Here is a 22,906-nt window from a genome sequence, read left to right as displayed (position 1 = left end):
CAGCTGGTGAGAGCGGCAAGACCCTTCGCCACAGAGAACATTACCCAGCGGCAAAAGGTCAGCCTGCTTCGGACCGCCCTCCAGCAGCTACAGACCGGACTCCCGAGAAGCCTTGCGGGCTGAGCTGCCTCAAGGGCTTTCTCGCGGGAAGTGAGAGCTCCAAGCGCACGAGCATGGGCGGGGCCGGAAGGAGGTGCGTTTCAAAAGAGTGATAGACGGTTTTCTTATCCTATAGGATTGAACATATGCCTCCTTAATCTGGGGACCACGAGTGTAGGGGCGGAAGCAGCCAATGGAAACCCAGGAGGGGCGACGCAGACGCCTGCAGAGCGGAAGTGGGTTGCTTTGAGACGGCGGAGTCTTGCTTGAGCGGGTATCTCCTCGGCCACTCGCGAAGGGGTTTTCTCGCTCTAGCAGGTTGGTGAAGGTAGCCAGGTAAGCTACAGTTAAGGGCGACCTTCGCGAGAAAGGAGTGACTGGGAGGAAGTGCGTTTCGGGCGGCTTTGAGGCCTTCAGTGGCCTCGGCGCAAGCCTGGTGCACCTCTGACGCGCTCGAACCCGGCACCGGTGCGGGGCCTCACCGGAGCCTTGGGCCAGCTCCACCCACTCCGCTGTCTGCGCGGATGCCCTGGCCTGGCCTGGGCCTGCTAGGCGCTGGCGCTCCAAGTGGGGACGTCGCCATCTGGGCCTGGCCTCGTGTCTGCAGGCCAGCGCCCTCCACCGCAGAAGGGAAACTGAGGCCCGGAGAGTGATGGGATGCTTCCAAGGTCACTCGAAGAGCGGGGTAGAGGAGGCGGTTCGCAGGGAGGCCTAGGCAAGCTCATTTATTTCCCCATGATGATGCCTCCCTTTGTGTGCCCGCGCCACCGCCCCGCTATCAAGGAGCCGCGTGGCGGGGCCGTTCTGGGCCGGAAGGTGCTGGGGACCGGGGCAGGCTCGGCTCTGGGAGCTGAGTGGGCCTACAGCCCCAGGCCCTGCGTGGGTGAGGCGTGAGGGCTGGGCCCTGGGGCTCTTCCCCAGCGCACCGGGTTACGTGTGTATAACAGTCAGTGGCCGGTGCACTTCAGTTACCCACTTTTGGATCCTTTTCGGGAAGAGGAAAAGGACAGAGCGTGGCGAGCCATGTTTGTGGATATTTCATCCTTTGTCTGATATTTGTCGGTCCTCATGGCTTCTCGCAGGCTGCACTTAGATTCTGCTTCTCTACTGAGTTCTTGAACCTGGGATCTCAGCTTTGCGTGAAACCGTGCCTTACTTTCAATTTAGTCTACCCTGGTGTTCCAGAGACTGAGGCCCAGAAAGGTGAGATGGTCGGCCCAAGATCACACAACCAGCTAGGTGGCGACAGATTCAATCTTAGTGCGGGCTACGTGAAGGGAATGTTTTTGTTTTTCCTGGCGACTTTTTTTTTTTCCCCTACTTTTTGAGACAGGGTTTCACTATGCAGTTCAACTTGGCCTTTAGCGTTGTAGTAGCTCAGGCTGGTTTCGAGTGCACCGCCACGCCCAGTTTTGATTTGCTTTTTAATAGACGTTAAATTCAGTTTTACCTGTGTGAGATAAGATGGGAATGTGTAAGTAAGATGTATTGTTAATGCTAGTATGCTCAAATCTACCTGTCCAACTCTTAGGAATTTTGCTTTAAAAACTGGGCATAGTGACCCACACTAGTAAATCCAGTGGGAGGATAGCCTAGGTAACTGTAGTGAGTTCAAGGCCAGCCTAAACTGCAAAGCGAGACCCTGCCTCAACAAGACAAAAAGGAAAACAAAAGAAAGTCTGTTATTAATCTTTTCTTAATTTACTACCATAAGGAGCCTTTTCAGACATTGATTTCCTAATCATTGCCTCTGTGACATTTTATTGCTACATATACTGTATTTTTTTTGAACCTACTGCATGTTATTTGTGATCTTACGTCCTCTTTGAGAATGCATCCTCCTTGGGCTGGGGATTTAGCTCAGCGGCATAAGCTCCTGCCTTGCAAGCAGGCAGTCGTGAGTTCGGTCCCTGGTACCGATAAAAACGAAAAAGACAAAAAAAAAAAAAAAAAAAAAGAGAGAGAATGCATCCCTTAAAATAGTCTTAAGATAGTACCATGTCGAGGTCTTCTGTGTGCCAAGTTTTCTGCTTGGTGTATAACTTAGCTGACCTTCTTCTGGGGGAGGGGGGAATGGAATGGAGGAAATGAAAGGGAGTCCCTGCATTGGTATCTCAGTGGAGCAAGAGCTGTGGCAAGAGTTTGGGTTTGGAGAAGCAAAGAGGAATGAAACTCCAGAGGTCTTTGGGGTGGCTGCCACATAAAGAAGTTAACAGTTTATTCCCTGCCCATGTGGAACTTGCCTTGCCTTACCATTAAATGCTAAGCTGGGAAGGAAAAACCGCCAGAGTTGTGTTTTAGAAAAACTACTATAACCATGAGAAGGGTGTAATACAAAAGTAAATGAGACTGGTGGTTTTGGAGATGGGCCCTGTCTGTTGGCACATGTCCGTAATCCCTTCTGCTTCATCTGCTAAGGCCAAGTTGGTTGGTAGCAAAGTCTGTGGCTGGTAGTTTGCACCTCCAATCGATTCTGGGAAAGATTTGGAGTACTTAATAAAAATAATGTGCACAGAGTAGTTGGTTCATTTGGTATGTATGAAAGTAGTTTTGCGTGTTGTGTGACCAGTATTTTTAAATGATTTAGGAGTATTTTTTTTTTTGTCTTTTTCCTTTTTATCGGTACCAGGGATCGAACTCACGACTGCCTGCTTGCAAGGCAGGTGCTTATGCCGCTGAGCTAAACCTCCAGCCCCTTGATTTAGGAGTATTAATCTATCTTTTCTCCCAAGTAGGGGTCCAGTTAAAAATATTTCCAAAATAGTTGATTTTCCATGATTACATTGTATTCCTTTTTTGTTTGTTTGTTTTGGTACCTGGGATGGAACTCACAAGCGCAAGCTTGCACACTTAGTTAAATCCCTGGTCTTACATTGTATTCCTTAAGAATCTATTCCTGAACTGCTGCTTTCAACTTTGGGAGATGGTCTTAGGCTTAGACTTTTCCTGTTTGCTGTGCCTCTTCTCTTTAACCAAACTTGCTAAATTTGGCTGCTTGGTACAGCTTTGTAACCAGTACTAAAATTTGTACCTTTTGAAGGGGGAGGGAAGCAGTGGGGATTGATTCCAAGGAGCACTGAGTTGCATTCCAGCCTTATTTATTTAATTTGGAGACAAGGTTTCGTGCATTAAGTTGCCCATGTTGGCCTTGAACTCAAGGTGATACTCTTGCCTTAGCCTCCCAAGTGCTGGAATTACTGACATGTGCACCATTGCCAGGCTGTGGCCTTCAATTTTTAATCCTGCTGTCACAGCCTCTCTTGAGTAGCTGGGGTTATAGGCATGCTCTACCATACCTGGCTTCTAAGCACCTTTTTGATTTCTGTTCTGGCCTTTACCTCCTGCAGATTGAAAGCATCTCAGGTAGAAATGTCTTTTTTTTTTCCTTTTTATCGGTACCAGGGATTGAACTCATGACTGCCTGCCTGCAAGGCAGGCGCTTATGCTGCTGAGCTAAATCCCCAGCCCCATGTCTGCTTATCTTTTGTGCTGCTTATCTGTTTCTGTTTCCTGGGCTCTGTTTTGGTGACACACCTGTAAACCCAGGACTCCAGCGTTTCTGCCTTTTTACGTATCTTTGAAGTCCATCCCCCCCTCCGCCCCACAAAAAAACCTAAACAAACCAGTATTCCAGTTTTCTGCAATCTGTTTCAATACCTGATGAGTTTGATAATTCCATATTTCACTGGAGAAAATTGATGAGGTATGCCCAGGGCTGTGCTTAGTTAGGGCAGTATTTTATTTAGAGTTACATTCTTTGCGTTGTCAGAAAAGAGAACTGAAGTAATCTTTGAGGTAGACCTTGTGAGGATGGACAGACCACTTGAAGTGGCGTGGAATGGCAGGACCTTTGCCAAAATGTGACATTGTGGTGGGGAAGAACCTAGGTTGAATGGCTAACGTCCAGGGGACCTGGAGTAAAGGACAGTTGGTTCTGCTGGAAACACTTGTTTGTAAGCATGGACTTGTTCCAGTGGGATTGATGTAGTAGGAAACATTTTTGTTTGTTTTTTCTTTTTGCAACAGGATCTTGCTGTGCAGTTCAGGCTAGCCTTGAACTCACTGTGTAGCACAGGCTGGCCTCCAGTGGTCCTTCTTGCCTCAGTCTCTCCAGTGCTGGGATTACAGATAGGTGCCACCACACCTGGCAACACCACACCTGGCAACATAATGTGAATTTGATTTTGATGATCACAGTTTCATCTGTGAGAGAATAGAAAATGAAACATAGAAAATGAACCTGGGGTCACTTTTCATCAGTTAAACAGAAAGACGGAAGATTGATTTTGGCTGATAGTGTCAGAATTTTCAGTTCAACATCATTCAGCCAAACATGGGGGAACGCTGTGGCAGAGCCAGGTGCTTATAAGAGTAACTACGGGAAACTGGGAGAAAGAGGAAGGAGCCAGGTGTCCCCCAAAGACTAATACAGGACACCCCCAACTCCCTTCTGCTAGTTGCACCCCCAAAAGTCTTTACAACTTCCCAGTAGTGGCACAGTCAGCTGGGAAGCTAGCCTCCAACACACGATCTTTTAGGGGACATGTAAGGCTCAAACCATAACAGCAGCTGGACCAAGCCACACATTGCACATCTGGAACACCTGTGAGCTGCCTTTGTAGCCTTCCTGTGTGAGAGCCATGCCTGTGGAGGGCCTATACACCATTCCCACCCCCAGACCCCCAAGTTGTGGACCTTTTGGAGCCTATATCTGTGTGCAAGCCTAAGGTACCACAGTTATGTGTTTGTTAACCCTTTAATGCATGCCGAAGGTGCTTCCATTGAGGAGCACGTGTCTGTAACTACACATGATGATTTTGAACCATATTCTTTTCTTTTTGAGTCAAGGTCTTGCTCTATGTAGTTCAGGCTGGCCATGAACTCTGTGTAGCCTGGTCTAGCCTCAAACAGTGGTCTTTCTGCCTCAGCCTTCCAACAGGTCAGGTGGGTTCCAGGATTGAAGTCATGCACCGCCATACCTGTCTTGGACTATATTCTGTGGTAATGGTTGTGATCATTTGGGAACCTTGCCGAAGTCTTAGATCTATTGAGCTGGCAGACTTTTTTAGTTGCCTTGTGAAGGTTAACTTCTTTGGGGTTACATAATGATCTGTTTTATCTTTTTGCCTCCTTTGGAATATTACTAGTGTAGTAAGGATACTGTAGTGCTTCTTTTATCAAAATAGGTATCTTTCCAGTTTAGAATATGCATTCACTGAGTTGGTGTTTTGTTTTGTTTTGGTTTGTTGGGTAAACTCTACAGTTGGCCCTTCATATCCATGAGTTTTGTTTCTGTAGATTCATCCCAGGGCAAGAAAGAGTCAAGGCTGGGGGTGTAGCTCAGTGGTGGAGTGCTTACCTAGCATGCAGAAGGCCAATCTGCGTAGGATTCTTTTTCTTGAATCAGATGAAAATGATGATTCAGCAAAGTGCAACTCTGCTAGTAGTCCTCATGTCAAGATAATACCAGGTAATGCTGGATGCCCACAGTGACACAGCCAGCTGCTGATCACTGCTGCTGCTGGCTGTCATCATCCGATGCCAGCTTGTGCTGGACACTGTAGATCACTGGTGGTGAACCTGTGGGCAGCAGGCAGTATCATTAAAAACTCTAAAAGGTTTACCATCACTGCTGTGTAGTTGGATTCATCAGGCACTGGGTCTTTGTCTCTAGTCTTCCTCAGCTGCTGGCCTCTGGTGTTCTTTGGTGTTATATACAGCTCTGTTTATATGCTCTGCCCACATTACTCAGAACAAAAATTCCTAGTAGATTTATAGAACTTTCAGAACCCACACTCTCCCAGAACTAATCGTGAGCAGGTTTACAGGAGCACCAACATGAATCTTTACTGCTCAGAATCAGGGAATCTTCTGGAAGGTTGCTGTCAATGTTGAATATGCAAATAAGAGGCCCAGATCCTTCCCTCCCTGGTCTCAGCTACTCCAGGGTGCCATTGCTGCTCCCCAAAAGGCAACAACAGTATGGTCTGGGGGTGGGGAGCACCATACTGTCTGGCTGTATTTGTGTTAGAATGAGGAATAGCATTTTGATGACCAGGAAGGACACAAACAAACTCTCAGTCCCTTGGAGGTGGGGTGCTGGCCACCAGCTAAGTCACAACGCGCTCCAACTAGTGCAGGGAAAATTGAGTCAGGCACTGTCCTCTGCCTCAGTGATCTCCAGCACCACCAAAAGAGAAAAATTCTAAATACTTAGTACTAAGAATGTCTCTGTGTTGAACATGTACAGACTTTTTTCATTGTTTTTATATTTATTTATTTATTTTCGTTCTTTCTTTTTTTGTTTTTTTGAGGCAGGGTCTCACTATGCAGTTCAGGCTGGCCTTGAACTCACTTTGCAGTCAAGGCTGGTTTCCAACTCGCAATGATCCTCCTGCCTCAGCCTCCTGAGTGCTGGGATTACAGGCGTGAGCCACCACGCCCGGCTATTTTTTATTTATTTATTTATTTATTTATTTATTTAGACTGAGACAGGGTCTTGCTGTATGTTTTCCACACTGGCTTTGAACTCACTTGGTGGCCCAGGATTGGTTGGAACTAACCTTTCTGCCTCAGCCTCCCAAGTACCGAGATTACAGATATGCACACCATGCCTGATTTTTTTTTTTGTCATTCATTCTTTTTTGGGGGGGCGGGGGGAAGGTGACAATATAAAATCTGTCTTTCATTTGTTCTTTCTTTTTTTGAGACAAGGTGTAGCCTAGGTTGGCCTTGAACTCACTGCAGTCCTCCTGCCTCAGCTTCTCATGCGCTGAAATTACAGGTGTAGGTCACCACACCTGGCTTCAAAAATTTTTTTCTTATGACTTCTTTGTCTGTTTGCCTTCCCAGATTTAAATCTACCCTCAGTACCTGTTTCTTTTCTGCCTTCTTTATTTAGTCATTTTTTGCACAGTAGCCAGCTAGGTACCTTAGGATGCATGTTTCTCTCATTCAGAATTTTTGGAATCATAGCATTTGGCCCTCCTGTCAGAACTGGCCCCTGCTGTGTTTTCTTGGTGGTGAGGCTATCATTGAAACTGCACACTCACCTAAGTCTTTATACCTTCGTGAATACGATCTGCTTCTGCAGGAGCCTGAATGGGTATAGAGCAGAGGATACCAAGTGACCACAGAGTCAGCCTCTGCACTGAGGGATGTTGAAGGAGGAAATGCGAGGGTCCTTTCCTAAAGATACTGGTTTCCAGGTTAAAATGGATCCTAGCACCAGTGCTATTTTAAGAACATTGGTTCCCATATCAGATGCCTCCATGTGAACCCAGGCTCTGCTGTTTGTTCACTATGGATGTGGGGCAAGTTCCATCATTCTTGATCATCCTAGACTTGGAATGAATCATTTCACTGGTGGAGTATGTAGGAGGAAGGGAAAGAAGCCAAGGATCAGTTGGTTTATGGGGATCTAGGAGGTGTCAGAGGGTACTTTCTGATTTGGGGAGGGTGGCCCAGATTTGAAAGCCGAAATGAATGGGATCAGTAAGCGGCAAGAGGCTAAGATCTGAGCGTCACATTTTCCATTGCTTAGCAGATCTCTTTTTCTGTGACAATATTCTGTGACAATATTTTGTAAGATTCTTTTCCGTTCTGGGTTTTTCTGTTGTTTGTTTGGGTTTAGTTTGGTTTAGGCATGATCTAATTGTAGTTCAAGCTGACCTGACTTTGAACTTGCCCAGTAGCCCAGGCTGGTAGATTCTCCTGCCTCAGTCTCATACTGGGCTCCCAGGCATACACCATCATTGCACTACTTGATTCTTCTCAATTCTAAGACACCGTTTAACTGGATAATTTTGCAAGGGAAAAAGCATGTTGTACAAGGGTGCCCAAACATAAGGTACTTACTGGGACCAGAAATGAATGTGTGTTGGGACCCAGGAATTATGATGGGTCTGAGATTGTGCTGTGGTCTGAATAGTCTTGGGAGTTCTGGGGCCATTTGGGAGCTTCCTGCTGGGTGCTGGGGGTGGGTAGCTGGCCCTGCTCTTCTGGAAGGCAACTGGAGTTTCCTGAAGAATCTGAAGCTTGGGGCTTCTATGGTGCCAGTGCTGAGAGTTGGCGTGCTCAGGTGTGGCATTTCTAATTTGTCTTTTCTCAGTTAGCAGAATGCTTTTATAGTAGGAAGAAGGGCTGGTTTGGGGTGAGGTGCAGCTCACTGGTAGAGCACATGAGGCCCTGAGTTCAGTTCTCCCAAAGCAGGCAAGCAGCAGATACATAATGGCTTTCATTACAGACTGGGATGTGTACCAAAAGAGTTCTTATTTCCTAAGAAGAATGTGATATTGTGGACATAAATTGTGTGAAGTGTTTGATAGAGCACCCAGTGACAGAAAGGACTTATTATTGAAACTGAACTTTATTATAATCAACAGTGTAGGTACCAATATTCATCAAGTTGCTATCTTTGTTTTTTCAGGTCTTCAAGATACTGGAAACCTGCCTGGCTCCAATTCTTTGTAAGCTGGAAGGTAGTAACCAGTGGGCATGAGAGGCTGAGAACATTCAGCTTTGCTGCAAACCTTGGTACAGGTTGGAGTCAGCACAATGAGTACAGTAAGTTTTACCACTTTGTTTTCAGGGTTAAGCAAATGTCCTGTTCCTCACAGCACAGTGAAGTGTGGCCCACAAGGTGCTTCTCAGCGATCCTGGTTCTAGAGAGAGTATTTCTGTTAGTCACAACCTGCTAGCCTCAGCTGAGTGGCAGATGCCAAAGGCAGCCCCAAGACAGAAGGCTGAAAAGGAGCCCTAGAGTACCCCAGCGATGCCTTCTAAGCAGCCATCTATGTCTGGAAACTATGAAAGCTCTTGGGATTTGTTACTTGCAACTTAGTTTTTCTTTTTCCCTTCAGTGTGGTTTACCTGTGTTCACCGAGCCCAAAGGCAGCACGCAGCTGAGGGGCGAACTATGACCTGTGACCAGGGCGACAGTCTTGTGACTGCTGTTTAAGTTCTCATCATACCCCGAGGCAGCGTTTTGGTGCAACCCTTGGAGCCCCTAGAGATCTAGAGCAGATCCCCTCAGTGCCCTGCCGTGTCTGCTGACAGAAACTACTCTCGAAGGCTGCTATAAACCCAGAACAGGCTGCATTCCTCATCTGTGGGCCCCGAGGTGCTGCCATGGTGGTGAGGTTGGGGAGGGGCGGTGGCAGGCAGAGGGAATGGGAGGGACTCCTGTAGGTTTTCCCCTGTGCCCTCTGTCTCCTGTGGGTCCTCTCTTCCTGGCTGCTTGAGCCTCCATCCCCGTGTTGCTATTTGTATAGTGGCTTCTCTGGCCCTGGCCATGCTTTCCTCCTTGGCCTGTTACCTGGAGATTATAGTCCTCAATCACCTGCAGGGAATAGATGTTTTTAGGCATCCCTCAGAATCACCATCTCTATGTAGATAGAATCTGGGCAGGCCAAACAGTGCTGGCTGGTGTGTGTGTGTGTGTGTGTGTGTGTGTGTGTGTGTGTGTGTAGAAATTGGCTGCTGTACATGGTGGCACATACCTTAATACTGGCACTTAGGAGGCCGAGGCAAGAGAGTTGCATGTTTGAGGCCAGAAGGGCTCTAGAGAGTCAAAGTTGGCCTGGACTACATACTAAGATCCTACCCCAAAAACAAAAATCAAAATAATAATAAATTGGTTTAAATTCCTAAAAGTTAGGGCCTCAGTAACTTCCATGGTCCTGATTGGGTGGTCCAGTTTCTCCCAGAGTTGTGAACTTCTACTGGCTCAGCTTATAGAGAGAAGCGTCAGGACTCCAGTAACAGGCGGGCAGTGAAGGAGCAGTCTCATAGGAAGAGCTGCATGAAGGAGGTCCAGACTCCAGCCCAGTGTGGAAGGAAGGGCAGGGTGACCTTCTAGCAGTTATTGAAAGCTGGCGGTGGCACCCAGCTGTGGCTGGGGGAATCTGTGTCTCTGAAGCAAAGAGCCGTCCCTCCCTCAGACATACTCATGTGTGTCTGCTGTGCCCCCTCAAAAATAAACAGGGAGTTGAGCCTGGGACCTTAAGAATGCTGCAGGGACTATGCCCTTGAGCGATGTTTCTGTGTGTTTCATAGTCCTGAGGATCATGCCCAGGGCCTTCTTAGCACGCTGCACATCCTCAGCCTTTTTTCACTTTTTGTGACAGTCTTTCTGCATGGTGCACCCTGGGGTCAAAATTGGAATTGTGCTTTAGCTTCCTGAGCCTTTGGGATTCCAGGCATCTCTTATATCCCATTTCCCTTGGGAGTGTCAGTCCAGACCCCAAACCTCCCCCCCCACCCAGGCTCTGTGCCCTTAGATCTTTGGGGAGGTGCTAAGAGCAGGTCCAATTCCAAGGCTGAGTTTGCCTGATTAACAATCAGAATGCAGAGGAATTAAGACTTTTCATTGTTGTCTGGGAATTGGGCGGGTGGTGGTGATGTTCTCAGTTTTGTGTGAATCTCCCCTTAATATCCAGTCCTTCATAAGTTTCCATGGGGCAGTGTGTATCTGGTGAGGCATTTGGAGTTGGAACAATGACACCCTCTTCTGTCTGTGCCCAGCACTGTTCAGGTGTCTGCTAAGGTCCTGCGGCAACCCTACAAGGCTGGGATTGGTGAAGAACCCTGTGCTTTGGATTAAGTGTCCTAGGTTGCCCAGTGTGAGGGCCAGTAGGACAGAATCAAGGGAATTTAGCTCTGTAACACTGCCATCATGAAGACTGGTGGTTTCATGTAAACATGTTAGTCTAGAATTGCTGTTCACAGCATTTCAGATGATTCTCAACACATTCAGTGTTCCGGGACCTCAGGTTTTGAAAGGACCCCAGCCTCAGGGCTACTTGCTGGATTTTGCACTTTCTGTTGGAACCATTCCCATGTTGACCTCTTTATTCTTTCTTTTCCCCTTACCACCCTCAGAGAAAGCGTCGTGGTGGAACAGTAAGTTCTAGACAAGCCCAGAAGCGAACTCGGGAAACAGGCTCGATTCCCGAGATTGCCATGGATCCAGAACCCATAGAACTTGAGGAAACAGGTAAGACTGCTAGGGATGCTTGACCCTGTTGGAGTGGGGGTAGAGGACAGAGTGCACACTAGGCCTGGTCAGCACCAGTGTTGCCACCTCTACACCCAGCCTCCTCGTGTGTATTCTGTACCCTGCAAGCCCCTTTTCTCCTCTGCAGGGGGTGATGGGCATACTGTGGCTTGGGGTTGTTGGAAGGTCAGGATACAATGCTGGGGACGGCGTTTGGCTGATATGCCATGACTTGGCTGTTAGAAGTTCCTTTTGGGGCTGGGGATTTAGCTCAGCGGCATAAGCACCTGCCTTGCAAGCAGGCGGTCATGAGTTTGATCCCTGGTACCGGTAAAAATGAAAAAGACAAAAAAAAAAAAAGTTCCTTTTGGTGTCTTCGTACAGCCTGTGCAGTGTCACACTTACTCACCTGTCTTATCTTACAGCTGCCTCTTTGGTGCCCTAGGGCCTTCGTGGGTTTAAAGCAACCCACTTGGCTGGGGTAGCCCTTTAGCCTCTGATCAGACACCAGCCAGGGAGGGACACTGCCCTGGGCTGCCTCCTCTGAAGCATCCTGATATGCTCGATTTATAAAAGTACTTGACTTTTTTTTTCTCCTTCTCATTAAGACCAAAACTCCCAAGAAGACAGACTCAGTAGAGTTAGTTACCTGTGTCAGTTTTGGTTTAGGCAGAGACTGGGATGAATTTTCCCTTCTTCCTACTAGTGATGTGTCAGATGGCCTGAGTCATGTCATTTGTTCTGGGCATATTAAGGTGGTTTTTAATAGCTATCATGCCAGGGAGCTGATTTTTTTTTTTTTTTTTCTTTTTCGTTTTTATCGGTACCGGGGATTGAACTCGAGACTGCCTGCTTGCAAGGCAGGCGCTTATGCCGCTGAGCTAAATCCCCAGCCCCTGGAGCTGATGGTTTAAAGAAAGGCAGCTTGAGCCTTACAGGAGTGCAGCTCAGTGGTGTTCCCTCCTGGTGTGTGAGCCCCTTCGCACTATCCTCAGCATTGGCAGAAGATGCAAAAGATATGCAGGATGTGTACAGTAGGGACAGAAATGTGGGGACCAACTTAGAGTGACAGTAAACTAGCTTCTTGTGAGATGTGTGACCTGAGCCTCGCTCCTCACAGCAAATTCCTAAAGTTTTGACCCTCAACCCACACAGCTGGTGCTGCCCCCAGTTGTAACCCTAAATACACTCATGGTCTCGTGGCAGGCTTAGCAGGTCAGGCCCGGAAAGAATCCAGCTGCTTTCCATTGTAGGACTTGCCATCCTGTGAGCAGTTTCCAGGAGCAAGGCTGGGCTTCGGGCCGGCCACAGGAGCACTGCTTCTGTCAGAGCCGAGGTCTCAGCAGAGAAGTGGAGAACTTTAGGGATTTACTGTGAGGAGCAAGGCTCAGGTCACACACATGAAATACAAGAAGCAGCTTCCTCACATTCCAAGATTTGTGTCCACAGAATGGCTTGGTGAATTGTGCGCCAATGTGTGGGTGGGTAGGCTTCCACTGGTTTACTGATGGCGCTATGGGCTGAACTCAGAGCCTTCACACTGAGCTATACCCCCAGCCCTCTTTATTTCAAGACAGGATGAAGTGAATGTGTGGCCTACCTTGTGCTTGAACTTGTGACCCTCGTACGTCAGCTTTCAGATCACTGTGATACTAGATACACACCACTGCTGCTGAATGTAAAACTTTTTTAAAGACAGTTTCACTATGCATTTCGGACTGGTCTTAAACTCATTTTTTTGCCCAGGCTGGCTTTAAACTTGCATCGATCCTCCTGCCTTGCTCTCTCAAGTACTGGGATTATAGGTGTGTAACACCATGCCTGGCTGAAACAGAGGTACCTCATTTAATGATCAAGCACTGTTCCTACAAAGGTAGATGAATTGGTCACTAATGAGGAATTGTATCTAGTGTGTCCATTACAATAATCAGAACAAAGAAATAATCAAAGGGAACTCCAACTGAATAACTTTGCCTTGATTTGTATAACTCCTACATCCAGTGCTATGATGTATGTATAACAGAACAGAAAACTGTAATAGCCGGGTGTGGTGGTGCATACCTATTATCTTAGCAGGAGGATGGCTTCGAGTTCGAGACCAGCCTGGGCTACAAAGTGAGCACAAGGCCAGCCTGAACTGCATGGTGAGACCCTGTCTCAAAGAGACCAAAAAAAAGAAAAAAAAAAAAAAAAAAAAAAAAACCAACAGAAAACTACAGTGCTGTTATATATAGCAGAATCAGTAAAAATTCATAGCACTGCTAGGGATTTAGCTCACTTACATAAATGCCTACGTTGTAAGCGCATGATCACAAGTTCGATCCCCAGTATCAAAAAAAAATTCACAGCAATGTGTAAACAAGGTGTTCAGGGCAAAATCCAACATTGAGATTCTGTCAATAAAATGTACAGAACTGTCCAATAAAAAGACAGATTATGAGTCCAAGCAGTCCTTAAACCAGGAGGACCTACGTAGGACAGTGGGGACAAATTAGACTACATTAAATACATTATAAATCACTTTTGCTAAACAAATTTTAAATGAATACTCTAAAAATCTTGCCAGGCATGATAGTATACATTGTAATCCCAGCTACTTGAGAGGCTGAGGCAGGGGCATCACACATTTGAGGGCAAAGTAGGCAACTTAGACCCAGTCTTCAAAAATTAAAAGTCTTAACCTCATGCTTTTTAATGTTAAAAGTAACCAGAAACAAAATAGCTATAGGTTTTTCTTTTTTCTGTTGATACAAATGAAAGATGCACACTGCCATCTTGTTCCTACCTGCCAGGCATAGGTACTGCTTCTGTGTTCTCCCCACCCTCCATGTACACTAGAGCTCAACGGCCCGGCAGTGAGGGTAGCCCAGCCTGTTCTGGCATGTTTGGATTCTAGGGGACCCATGATAAATGTCACCTGTTTCCTGTGCAATTAACAGGCACTAGAGAAATTAGCAGAGGTAATAAGTCTGCTAGAATTGTCCCTGCCTAGTGAAACTGCTGCTCGGGGGACAGCTGTGTGGGAGCATGGCACAGGAGGTAGCAGTACCCAGCACCTCTCAGCAGAATGCTGGGAGGGCCTGTGTTGGTGTTGATTCTCTGTCATGTGTTGGTCAGGTGTTTTCAGTTGGGGCCAAGCCTGTCCCACACCGAGGTAGTATCCCCCCAGCTCAGAGGATTCCCTGTGCCCACCCATTGCCAACCCTTGCTCACGTGCTTTATTTTGAAGCTGGAGATGAAATTGTGGACCTCACATGTGAATCATTAGAGCCTGTGGTCGTCGACCTGACTCACAATGACTCTGTTGTGGTAAGTGTTTACACGGGGCCATTGGCGGGCTTTGTGGTGTGGGTCTCTGGTCAGCACTGGCATTTGAAGACCTGGGTCTCAGGTTACAGGTCAGGGTCCCTGTGCTTGTGCCATGGAAGCCCAGACATGAGTTGAACAGGACCCAGCATGATAAAACTTTCAGGAAAATCATCTGTGGCTTTGTTGCTGAGGGAATAGGTGTTGTAACCCTGATCTTTTCATAGCTGGGCACAGAAGTGGTTTGGGGAGACTCCCGAGGACTCCACATTTCTTTCACCCCTGCTTCCACAGTGCAAACCAGCTGTGTGATGTTTGGTTTCCTCTGCACAGTGGGGACAGGGTGGCTGTGTCAGTAGGGCGCCTGGCGGATTAGAGTGCCTGCCACCTGGAACAATACCTGGTTGAAGGCTCTGGTGGTGATCGAGTGCCCCAGGCAGGGGCTGGGGCCAGAGCTTGCCTGTCATTAGCAGCTGGCTCTGGTGGACCTGCCTTGCAGAGCCAGGGACTCGGTGGCACTGTCAGGGCAGTGTGTGGCAGGGGGGTGCCTATAACTGGGCCACAGAAGCGGGGGCGGGGGGTTGCTTGTCGTTGAGCTGTCCCCTCAGCCCTGGAGTTCACTGAGTTGATGTCATTGTGAGTGGATGACAGCAGGCATTAGAACACAGACAAACCATTGGTCTCTTCATGGCTTGCTTAGAACTTCATAGCTGGTTCACTTTGTGATGACAGAGGGTGAAGGCAGTGAGCTGTGGTAACAGATGTGGCTTGTGGTCTTGGTAGTATTAGAAACCACTGGTCTGGGGTCTGGGGATTTAGCTCAGTGGCATAAGCGCCTGCCTTGCAAGCAGGCAGTTGTGAGTTTGATCCCTGGTACTGATAGAAACAAAAAAAAACCAAAAAAAAGACTTACATTTAAAAAAAAGAAACCACTGGTCTGTGCTGTTGACAGTCCTGCTCGCAGGGCGGGGTGACCTCAGACCACCAAAACCCAGACGGGCACCTGTCCAGCACTTCTGAGGGTGTGTACTGAACTGCTGCTCATCTCACCGTGGCTCCCTGGAATCAAGAAAGCACTTCATTTTGTGGGGCGCTGAAGCTTTGGCCCAGGCACTGCCAGTGCTGGGAAGGGGTATTGGCACCATCTGCTAGGTCTTGGCCTAGGGAGAGCCAGGATCGTGTCCAGGAATTGAGGGTTTAACGTCCAGTGGGTGGCGCACCATTGTCCTCTCATGCTTTTGCTTGGTTCACCAAGGCTGCTTTTGTTTATTTACTGCTCAGCTTTCCTGTCTTCGTTCTATTCCCCGATTGGCCCCAGTGGGGCTCCACCCCCAGTTAACCTTGGATTCGTACCTTGAGGGCTGCCAATGCGGAACAGGCTTTCTCTTTATAGTTTGAGACAGGCTGTCACATGTAGCTCTGGCTGGCTTTGAACTCACAGCAATCTTCCTGCTTCAGCTTCCCTAGTACTGGGCTTACAGATGTGTGCCATCACACTTTGTTGATATTCATAAATCCAAATGCCAACTTTCTGAAGTACCCTAGCTCTGAAATTCTGCCTCTTTACGCACAACTGGTAGGGCAACCTCATAGCCCTAACCCGAGATGAGCTGTGCTCAGGGTGCCATGGGTGCTGACTACAGGAGTGTGGGCGGCAGGTCAGCATTGCTGCCATCCCACAGTCAGAGGACCTCACCAGTCCACGTGAGTCTCGGGACAGCCTCCACTCTCCTCCTCAGTTTCTAAGGGAGGCTCCTGGCCCCTGCAATGCGGGGGCAGCTTTCAGAACACCATGGGCCTCAGGCACCTGTTGGCGACTAAAAACTGGGAATGCACCTGGCTGTTTTTCCAGCCATCACAGAAATCTAAAGCCCCTAAAGCACTCAGACAAGTAAAAAATGTGTAAGTTGGGGAAACTTTGTATATCCCTGCTCCAATCATTTCTCTGAAAGCTTAACTTTATTTTTGGCATCACATAACTCAGAAAATACCATTTCTGGGTCCCAAGGTATAAATATTTCTGATTTTTTTTTTTTTACTAGATAAGGTATTTTCCATAAGTTATATTGGTTAATCCTTTCACTAATGTTTGAGGTTCTCTTGTTCCCCCGTCTTTATTTACTACTGTGTCTCTGTTAATTGGAATTGAACCCAAGGGCACTGAGCCACATTCCCTGGTAGTTGGAGATTGAACCAGAGGTTCACACAGAACTAAGTCCCCACCCCATTTTGCATTTTTTTATTGAGACAGGCTTTTGCTAAGTTGCTCAGGCTGGGCTTGAATTTGTGATCCTCCTGCCTCAGGCGCCAGAGTGCTAGAGTTCCAGGTATGTATCATACCTGGCTTCATCTTTTAATTTTGAGACAGTAAGCTGCCAGGCTGATTTGTATAACCCTCCTGCCTTGGCTTCCTGAGTGGTTGGGGCTATAGATGTCCTGTCCCACACTGGCCTTCACCCTGGTTTCAGTCTTAGCCAGTCTATAGGTTGTTGTGTTTTATTTTGTATTTTAATTTGTAGCTCCCTGATTTAACTTGGATTGAATTCTTTCATATGTATTGATGGTTGATTTTGCTCATTTGTGAATTACTTGTTTGAAATTTTATAGCTTTTAGCTGAGCCTGGGGGTGTATGCCTATAATTCCAACACTCAGGAAGCTGAAGCAGAAAGATTGCCACCAGTTTGAGGTCAGCCTGAGCTACACAGAATGTCTAAAAGAAAAAAAAAAGTGAAAGAAATTCTACAACTTTTAATTAAGTTAAATTTTAAAAGATCGTGTTATTTCAAGTCTGTCTGTGTTTTCTGGAATGATTGCCTCCCTATTGTTCCGATGTGTCATGCTGAGTCCTGCTGCTGCTGGCAGGGCCTGCTTCAGGAGCTGTCCTTGCAGGCAGGGATGTAGGCCAGCCAGTGTGATGGGGGCTTCTGCCAGTGTTGCAGAGAGCAGCCCATGGGTTCCTCTGTTGTTAGCAGGCTCTATTTACAAGTGGGCCTGGTCTCTACAATTCTCTCCTTGCCTTAGCTTCATGAGGGCTGTAGAAATAGACACAGGGGTTGGCTGAGATACAGCTCCATGGCTCTGCCCCAGGGGCCTCTCATTTTGGGGTATTCTGACCACACTTGTATTAAAGAAGCACAAATGAATGGCTCAGATGACCAACTGAGTCTCTACTGAGTTGGAAAGACTGTTTCTTGCTCTCCAGAGATGAGAAAGAAAAGCCACCCAGCAGTGCCCAGCAAGCCTATGATCCTTTTATTCCAGAAGGCTGAGGCAGGAGGATCAAGTTTGAGCCCAGCCTGGGATGATTTAGCAATTTAGTAAGATCCTGTCTCAAAGTAAAAAAAATAAGGAAGGCAGGAGTACATGTCCCAACTCCTATGGTGAATATAATCATGGTGCCAGTATGCACTAACAAAAACTAAAGCTGGGTATGGGAGCACATGCCTTATTCCTAGTACTCAGGAGGCTAAGGCAAGAGGGTCATCATCTTGAGTTTGAGGCCAGTTTGGGGGAGACATAGTTAAATTCAAGGCCAGGCTGAACTACATAGTGCAACCCTATCTCAAAAAACCAAAATAGCAAATGCTTGGCATGTGCAAGGCCCTGAGTTCAATTACTGATACCAAACTAAGAAACAAAAAAAATGGGGTGGCAGCTGGGGATGTAGCTCAGTGCAGAAGCACTGGAGACACCCACAGTAGTGTAAAAGAAGAAAAAGTAGAAACAGGGCAGGAGAGAAAGTGGAGTGTGTGTCCTCAATCCTGGGCCAGCTCCCCACAGACATAACTGGAGTGTTCAACAGGACCTGGGTCCTTGTTAGGCCAGCCGCACTGAGAAGACCATGCAGGAGAAGCATGAGGCAGAGGCCAGTCTGAGCTGCACCGACCCTGTCTCAAAAATCCAAAACAGGAGAAGAAGAAAATTCGGCCATCCAGACCAGATGTCTTGAGCTGTCTGTGCTTCTGTCTGTCTGTCAGCCAGACAGGTGGACACTGGTGGTGTCCCATGCCCTTTTCTTCACCATCCCCTCCCATCTCCAGCAAGCTCCTCTGAGGCAGGGACCAAGCTTTGAAGATGCTTGCAGAGCGTCCTTTTTTTTGCCACCTCTTGGAGACCCCTGGCCAGCACCATGTGCAGCCCTTGTTCCTATGTATATGGTCCACAGGTGTCCAGTCACCCTCTGCAGGCCCCGGGAGGGAAGCACCCACAGTTCCTGGATGGATTCTTTGCTCATCTGCAAAGGGCAGGCCCGGTGTCTGGGGTGCCAGGACTTAGGAGCTGCACCTGCTTTGGGGATGCTCAGACTGGGTGGAAAATGGTGTGCTAGGCTCTGGGGCCCTAGAAGAGCCAGCTGCAGGCCAGTTCTCCAGACTCATGTGTGCCGCTGGCCAGAGCTCAAGAGTTGGGCTGTCCCTGGCACTGGAATCCTTGGCTAAGGAGACACTGCTGCAGCCCAGTGTGCTAAACCTTTAGAGCTTGCAGGGATACAAGTAGCCTGCTAAAGGCAGGATGGAGGCAGTGCCTAATAGTAGTGTGACTATCTACAAGGGTGTCAGATGCCATTAGACCTTTGTGTCACGGTAGGGTAGGGCATTTGCTGAACATGCTAGACCAGCCCTCAGGTGATGGGTGTCCAGCTGACTAGATTTCGCTGTTGAGAGTTGTCTTCATGTGTCTTTTGAACCTGGGCAGGGGCTTGCAGAGGCTGTGTCAGCCCCGTGGGGTGTTGCTTCCTGGTCCACAGCTGGCCTGCTTGCTTCTGAGTTGTGTTAGTAAGCATAGCACTGCAGACCCTTCTCCAAGCCAAGGCTGCCTCTTTGGCAGTGGTCAGAGTTCACCGAGCTCACAGTTTCTGCTTTGGGAAATGGGAAGCTGCGGCTTCCAGGCCATAAGTAACCTCAGGATCACACAGCCAGGGGCTGGTATGGCTGTGCTCAGGCCTCCAGACAGTGCTGGCCTCTGCTTATCAGCTGCTGACGGGAGATGACCAGGTGGGCATGTGTCTCCTCGGTGGGACAAGGGTTCTCTAAAGGGTCACATGCTAAGAACTTTAAATGTATCTGTCACTAAAGTCAAGCTGATCGCACTTTCTCTTTTGTTTTTTTCTTCCTTTTTCAGATCGTTGAAGGTTAGTGGTTTCATGTTCTTTTTCTCTGGGAAGAGAACGGTGTGGGTAAGGGGCTGTGGCACAGTAGGCCTCACCAGACTGAAGAACCACATCCATATGCCATGTGAGCTGTCGTGCACCTCAAGGCCCACTAGCTGGCAGCTAGCTGGAGTGTATGATGAGTGGGCTTCCTCGGGTGGCACTGGAGCAACAGAAGTCTCTCCAGTGCTTCCCTGAGAGCTATCCCCAGAGGCCCAGGGCAGGCTGCTAGTGGGAGTGTCCACCTGAAAATATACTCTTACTGTAGAGAGAAGGCGGCCACGGAGGACCGTGAGGAGCCAGCGCCAGGACCACACTGACAGCTGCGTGGTGAGCAGTGATGATGAGGAGCTGTCCAGGGACAGGGATGTGTATGTCACCACCCATGCCCCCCGAAGTGCCAGGGATGAGAGCACCACAAGATTGAGGTACCCGTATGCCCCCTGTACTGCCGGGTTTGGTGGGAGACCAGGAGCTGGTGTAATGGGGCCAGAGCAGGTAGGGCACTTTCTCAGCCCGTTTCTCCTGGCTAGGAGGAGGCTGCCGTAGTCTCTGAGGCTTGAGATAAGGTGGGCAGGCCCAGGGAGGGGCCTAGTGTGAGGCAGACCCGGTATTCAAGTGCTGTGTTTGCTGTGTTTACTGAGAAACTAATGCAAAGTACTGTGGTTTCAGGCCCTCTGGCACCGTTAGCTGTCCCATCTGCATGGATGGATACTCGGAGGTGAGTGACCGGGGTGAGGCGAGCTCTACTCTTTAGAGGACCCCTGCCCACGGCTGTGCCCAGGTGGCCTGGCTCACTGCAAATCTGTGTGCAGTGCAGATGCCAGCTGCTCCACATTCCATAGTCCTCTGCCTCTGCTTCCTATGCTTGGATGGCAGGCAGCCTCTGGGTTTCTCATCCTGGCTTCAACCACAGGCTTCTGGTGTTTACCTTTGCCACCCCTCAGGTGGCTCCTGCTGGAAACTGGGTTCCTCCTGTGTGCTGGCCCTTTCCCCTTTCTCCCCTGCCCCTCATCTCAGTGATGGTGGAGGAAGGTGCTCTGGGACAAGGATATGTTCGAAGGCTGTTTTTCCTGTCTCCTAGATCGTGCAGAATGGACGTCTCATTGTCTCTACAGAGTGTGGCCATGTCTTCTGTAGCCAGTGCCTCCGAGACTCCCTGAAGAATGCTAACACTTGCCCGACTTGTAGGAAGAAGATCAGCCACAAACGGTACCACCCCATTTATATATGAAGAGCTCCAGGTCTCCCCGGAGAGCCAGATGGACAGCCAGCTAGCCAGCCTGGCTGGGCTTTCTGCATGCTCTCTGCCTCCAGTTTCCTGGACGCAACAAGACTGTTTCAAAGCCAACGTCTGACATGTAAACTGCTCCTTCTTTCCCCATCCTCTTAGATCCTTTTGTTACCCAACTTCGATGCTATGGAGCTGCACCCAAAGGTGCTCCAGCCCTGGCTCCTCACCTCTGCTCCCCTCAGTATCCTGGCCCCAAAGCAGGAGAAAGGGAGTGAGGCACAGTGGAGCTGAAGCCTGGGCTCGCGCCTTTGCAGAGTCTGCTCATGTGCCAAGAAGTTTCCTTGTTGGAAGATGTGTCTAGTGCTTGAGCCAGACCTGGCCTGCTTGGCCCAAGAATCCCAGAGCAGGGGCAGCCCCTAGGCTTGCCTTCCCTCAGGGGTGGAGGCGACCTGCGACTCTGCCTGTATCTTTACCATGGATGCGTAATGTTCTCTGCAAATCTCGGGGACCTCTGCAGGGCAATCCCTGTTTCCTAAGAACGAAAAGTGCAATAAAGCCCATTCTCACCCATGTCTCAGTAGTCGGGAGGCAGCACTGCCACCTCACAGTCCTTGAGCCGTCTGCGGAGTGGTGCCCATCTGCCCATCTCCGCGCTCCAGCCCTTCTCAGGAACCTATCCATGCTCCAGAGTTTCCCACCTGGCACAGGACACACAAACTGGGGAGCAGGTTTGCATCTGGTGTCCCTTCTCTGGTGAGAGCCGTCCTGCACTGGCCAAGTACCCTCTGGCCCTCTGTGCCCACTGCCTGGTGTCTACCTTGGTAGATGCGGGGGGTGGTGGCGGCAGCAATTGTGGCCTTATAGCCGCTCATTTCCACTTCTACCCAAGTCCCTGTCTCCACTTAGGAGATGCCAGCCTGGCTGACCTGGCTTGGCACTGGCTTTTACCCCCTCCCACTGGGTGACATTTCCAAAGCTGCTTTTCACCTGCTCTGTGGGTTTTGATTGGCATACTTGGTGGCTGTCCATCCCCACAGAGTCCAGCTAACAGCCTCTGCTCAACCCACAAGTATGTGGTACCTCAGGGCCACTAAAGGGCCCGAACTAGCTGCGAGGGCACCAGGACCAGGGGCAGTGGAGAATGGTCCCGCAGGCCAGCCTGCCCGTCTCCACCTCCGTCCTCAGAGCTTCAAGGCAAGCCAGTAGCTGTTGGCATGACACCTTTGAGGTGGAGCGGGGCCACTCTGGCTTCGCTAGCAATAACCAACCTTCAAGTCCCCTTCTGAAGGAGCAGGGACTCAGCACAGAATTCACTTTACTTGGGGCTGAAGGAACATCTCTCCCCTCTAAGCAGAAAGTGGTTTATGCGTCATTCTTTTTATTTTTATTTTTTTTAATTGTTTGGCTTCGTAATAATTTTCTCCATGAAGCAGGAGAGGGCCCAGCCCCCATTGTGGTGGTGGACCTGCCCTACACTGGGTCATCGCAGCCACTGAATCTGTCTTCTTGGCTGTCAGTGAGATGCTCATGTTCCCCTCTGATGCTGCCCAGAGGGAAGGCCAGGCAGCCTTCCAGCCGGTGACCAGTAAGTACAGTGACTTGCGGTTCAGATTGTTTCATTTTAGCACACAGGGTTGATCATAAATTGTATTCATCCTAAATTGAATTGGGAAAACTTATTAGTTTCTACTCATCAAAAACTGCAAACTAGAAAAGGTGGTGTGAAAAAAATCCCTTTCCTCAATGTACATAGTTCACTTCTTTCTTGTTACATTTAAACTGTATCCATGGACATCAGTCTGTTTTGAACTCCCGCTAGTGTTAAAGATGAAAATAAAACCATTAATTTGAATCAAGTGTGTGTATGATTTGCTCCTGAGCAGTAGGGCTATTAGTGGGGGTGTACAATTCCTGTGCGCACCTCGGAGGGGAGAGCAGGTTGCCTGAGGCTGGAGCCCACTACACCAAGTACAGCAGTGAATGTGGCTAGAGAGGCCAGAGAGTTACCATGTGCTCGGACCCCAGCCAACTTGCTTCCCTCCTGGACTGCTAAAAACCAAAGCTGCCTGGCGCCAGAGGCTTCCAGGAGCCGCCTTGGGAAACTTGGCCTCTGTGGGAGGGCTC

The 22,906-nt window shown here is 48.8% G+C and overlaps 1 protein-coding gene across 2 annotated transcripts; it reads left to right on the top strand.

The window, feature by feature from the left end:
• Positions 1–227: 227 nt before the first annotated feature.
• Positions 228–22,634, top strand: Rnf4 (ring finger protein 4). 2 transcript variants are annotated; one of them, XM_003471616.5, is made up of 8 exons: positions 228–435; positions 8,528–8,664; positions 10,981–11,095; positions 14,325–14,404; positions 19,521–19,530; positions 19,817–19,976; positions 20,221–20,269; positions 20,633–22,634. In XM_003471616.5, the coding sequence occupies exons 2-8, from the start codon at positions 8,656–8,658 to the stop codon at positions 20,780–20,782; spliced, it is 573 nt and encodes a 190-aa protein (XP_003471664.1). In that variant the 5' UTR covers positions 228–435; positions 8,528–8,655; the 3' UTR covers positions 20,783–22,634. The 2 variants fall into 2 exon arrangements, with proteins under 2 accessions (XP_003471664.1, XP_063086472.1); XM_063230402.1 differs by lacking the exon at positions 228–435 and adding an exon at positions 1,132–1,302.
• Positions 22,635–22,906: the final 272 nt, after the last annotated feature.

Source organism: Cavia porcellus, unplaced genomic scaffold (assembly GCF_034190915.1).
Source record: "Cavia porcellus strain 051 isolate PalLab524CR breed Dunkin Hartley unplaced genomic scaffold, mCavPor4.1 scaffold_18, whole genome shotgun sequence".
Taxonomy (NCBI): domain Eukaryota; kingdom Metazoa; phylum Chordata; class Mammalia; order Rodentia; family Caviidae; genus Cavia; species Cavia porcellus.
Note: the sequence above shows the minus strand (reverse complement) of the source record. Positions and strands in the feature narration are given on the sequence as shown.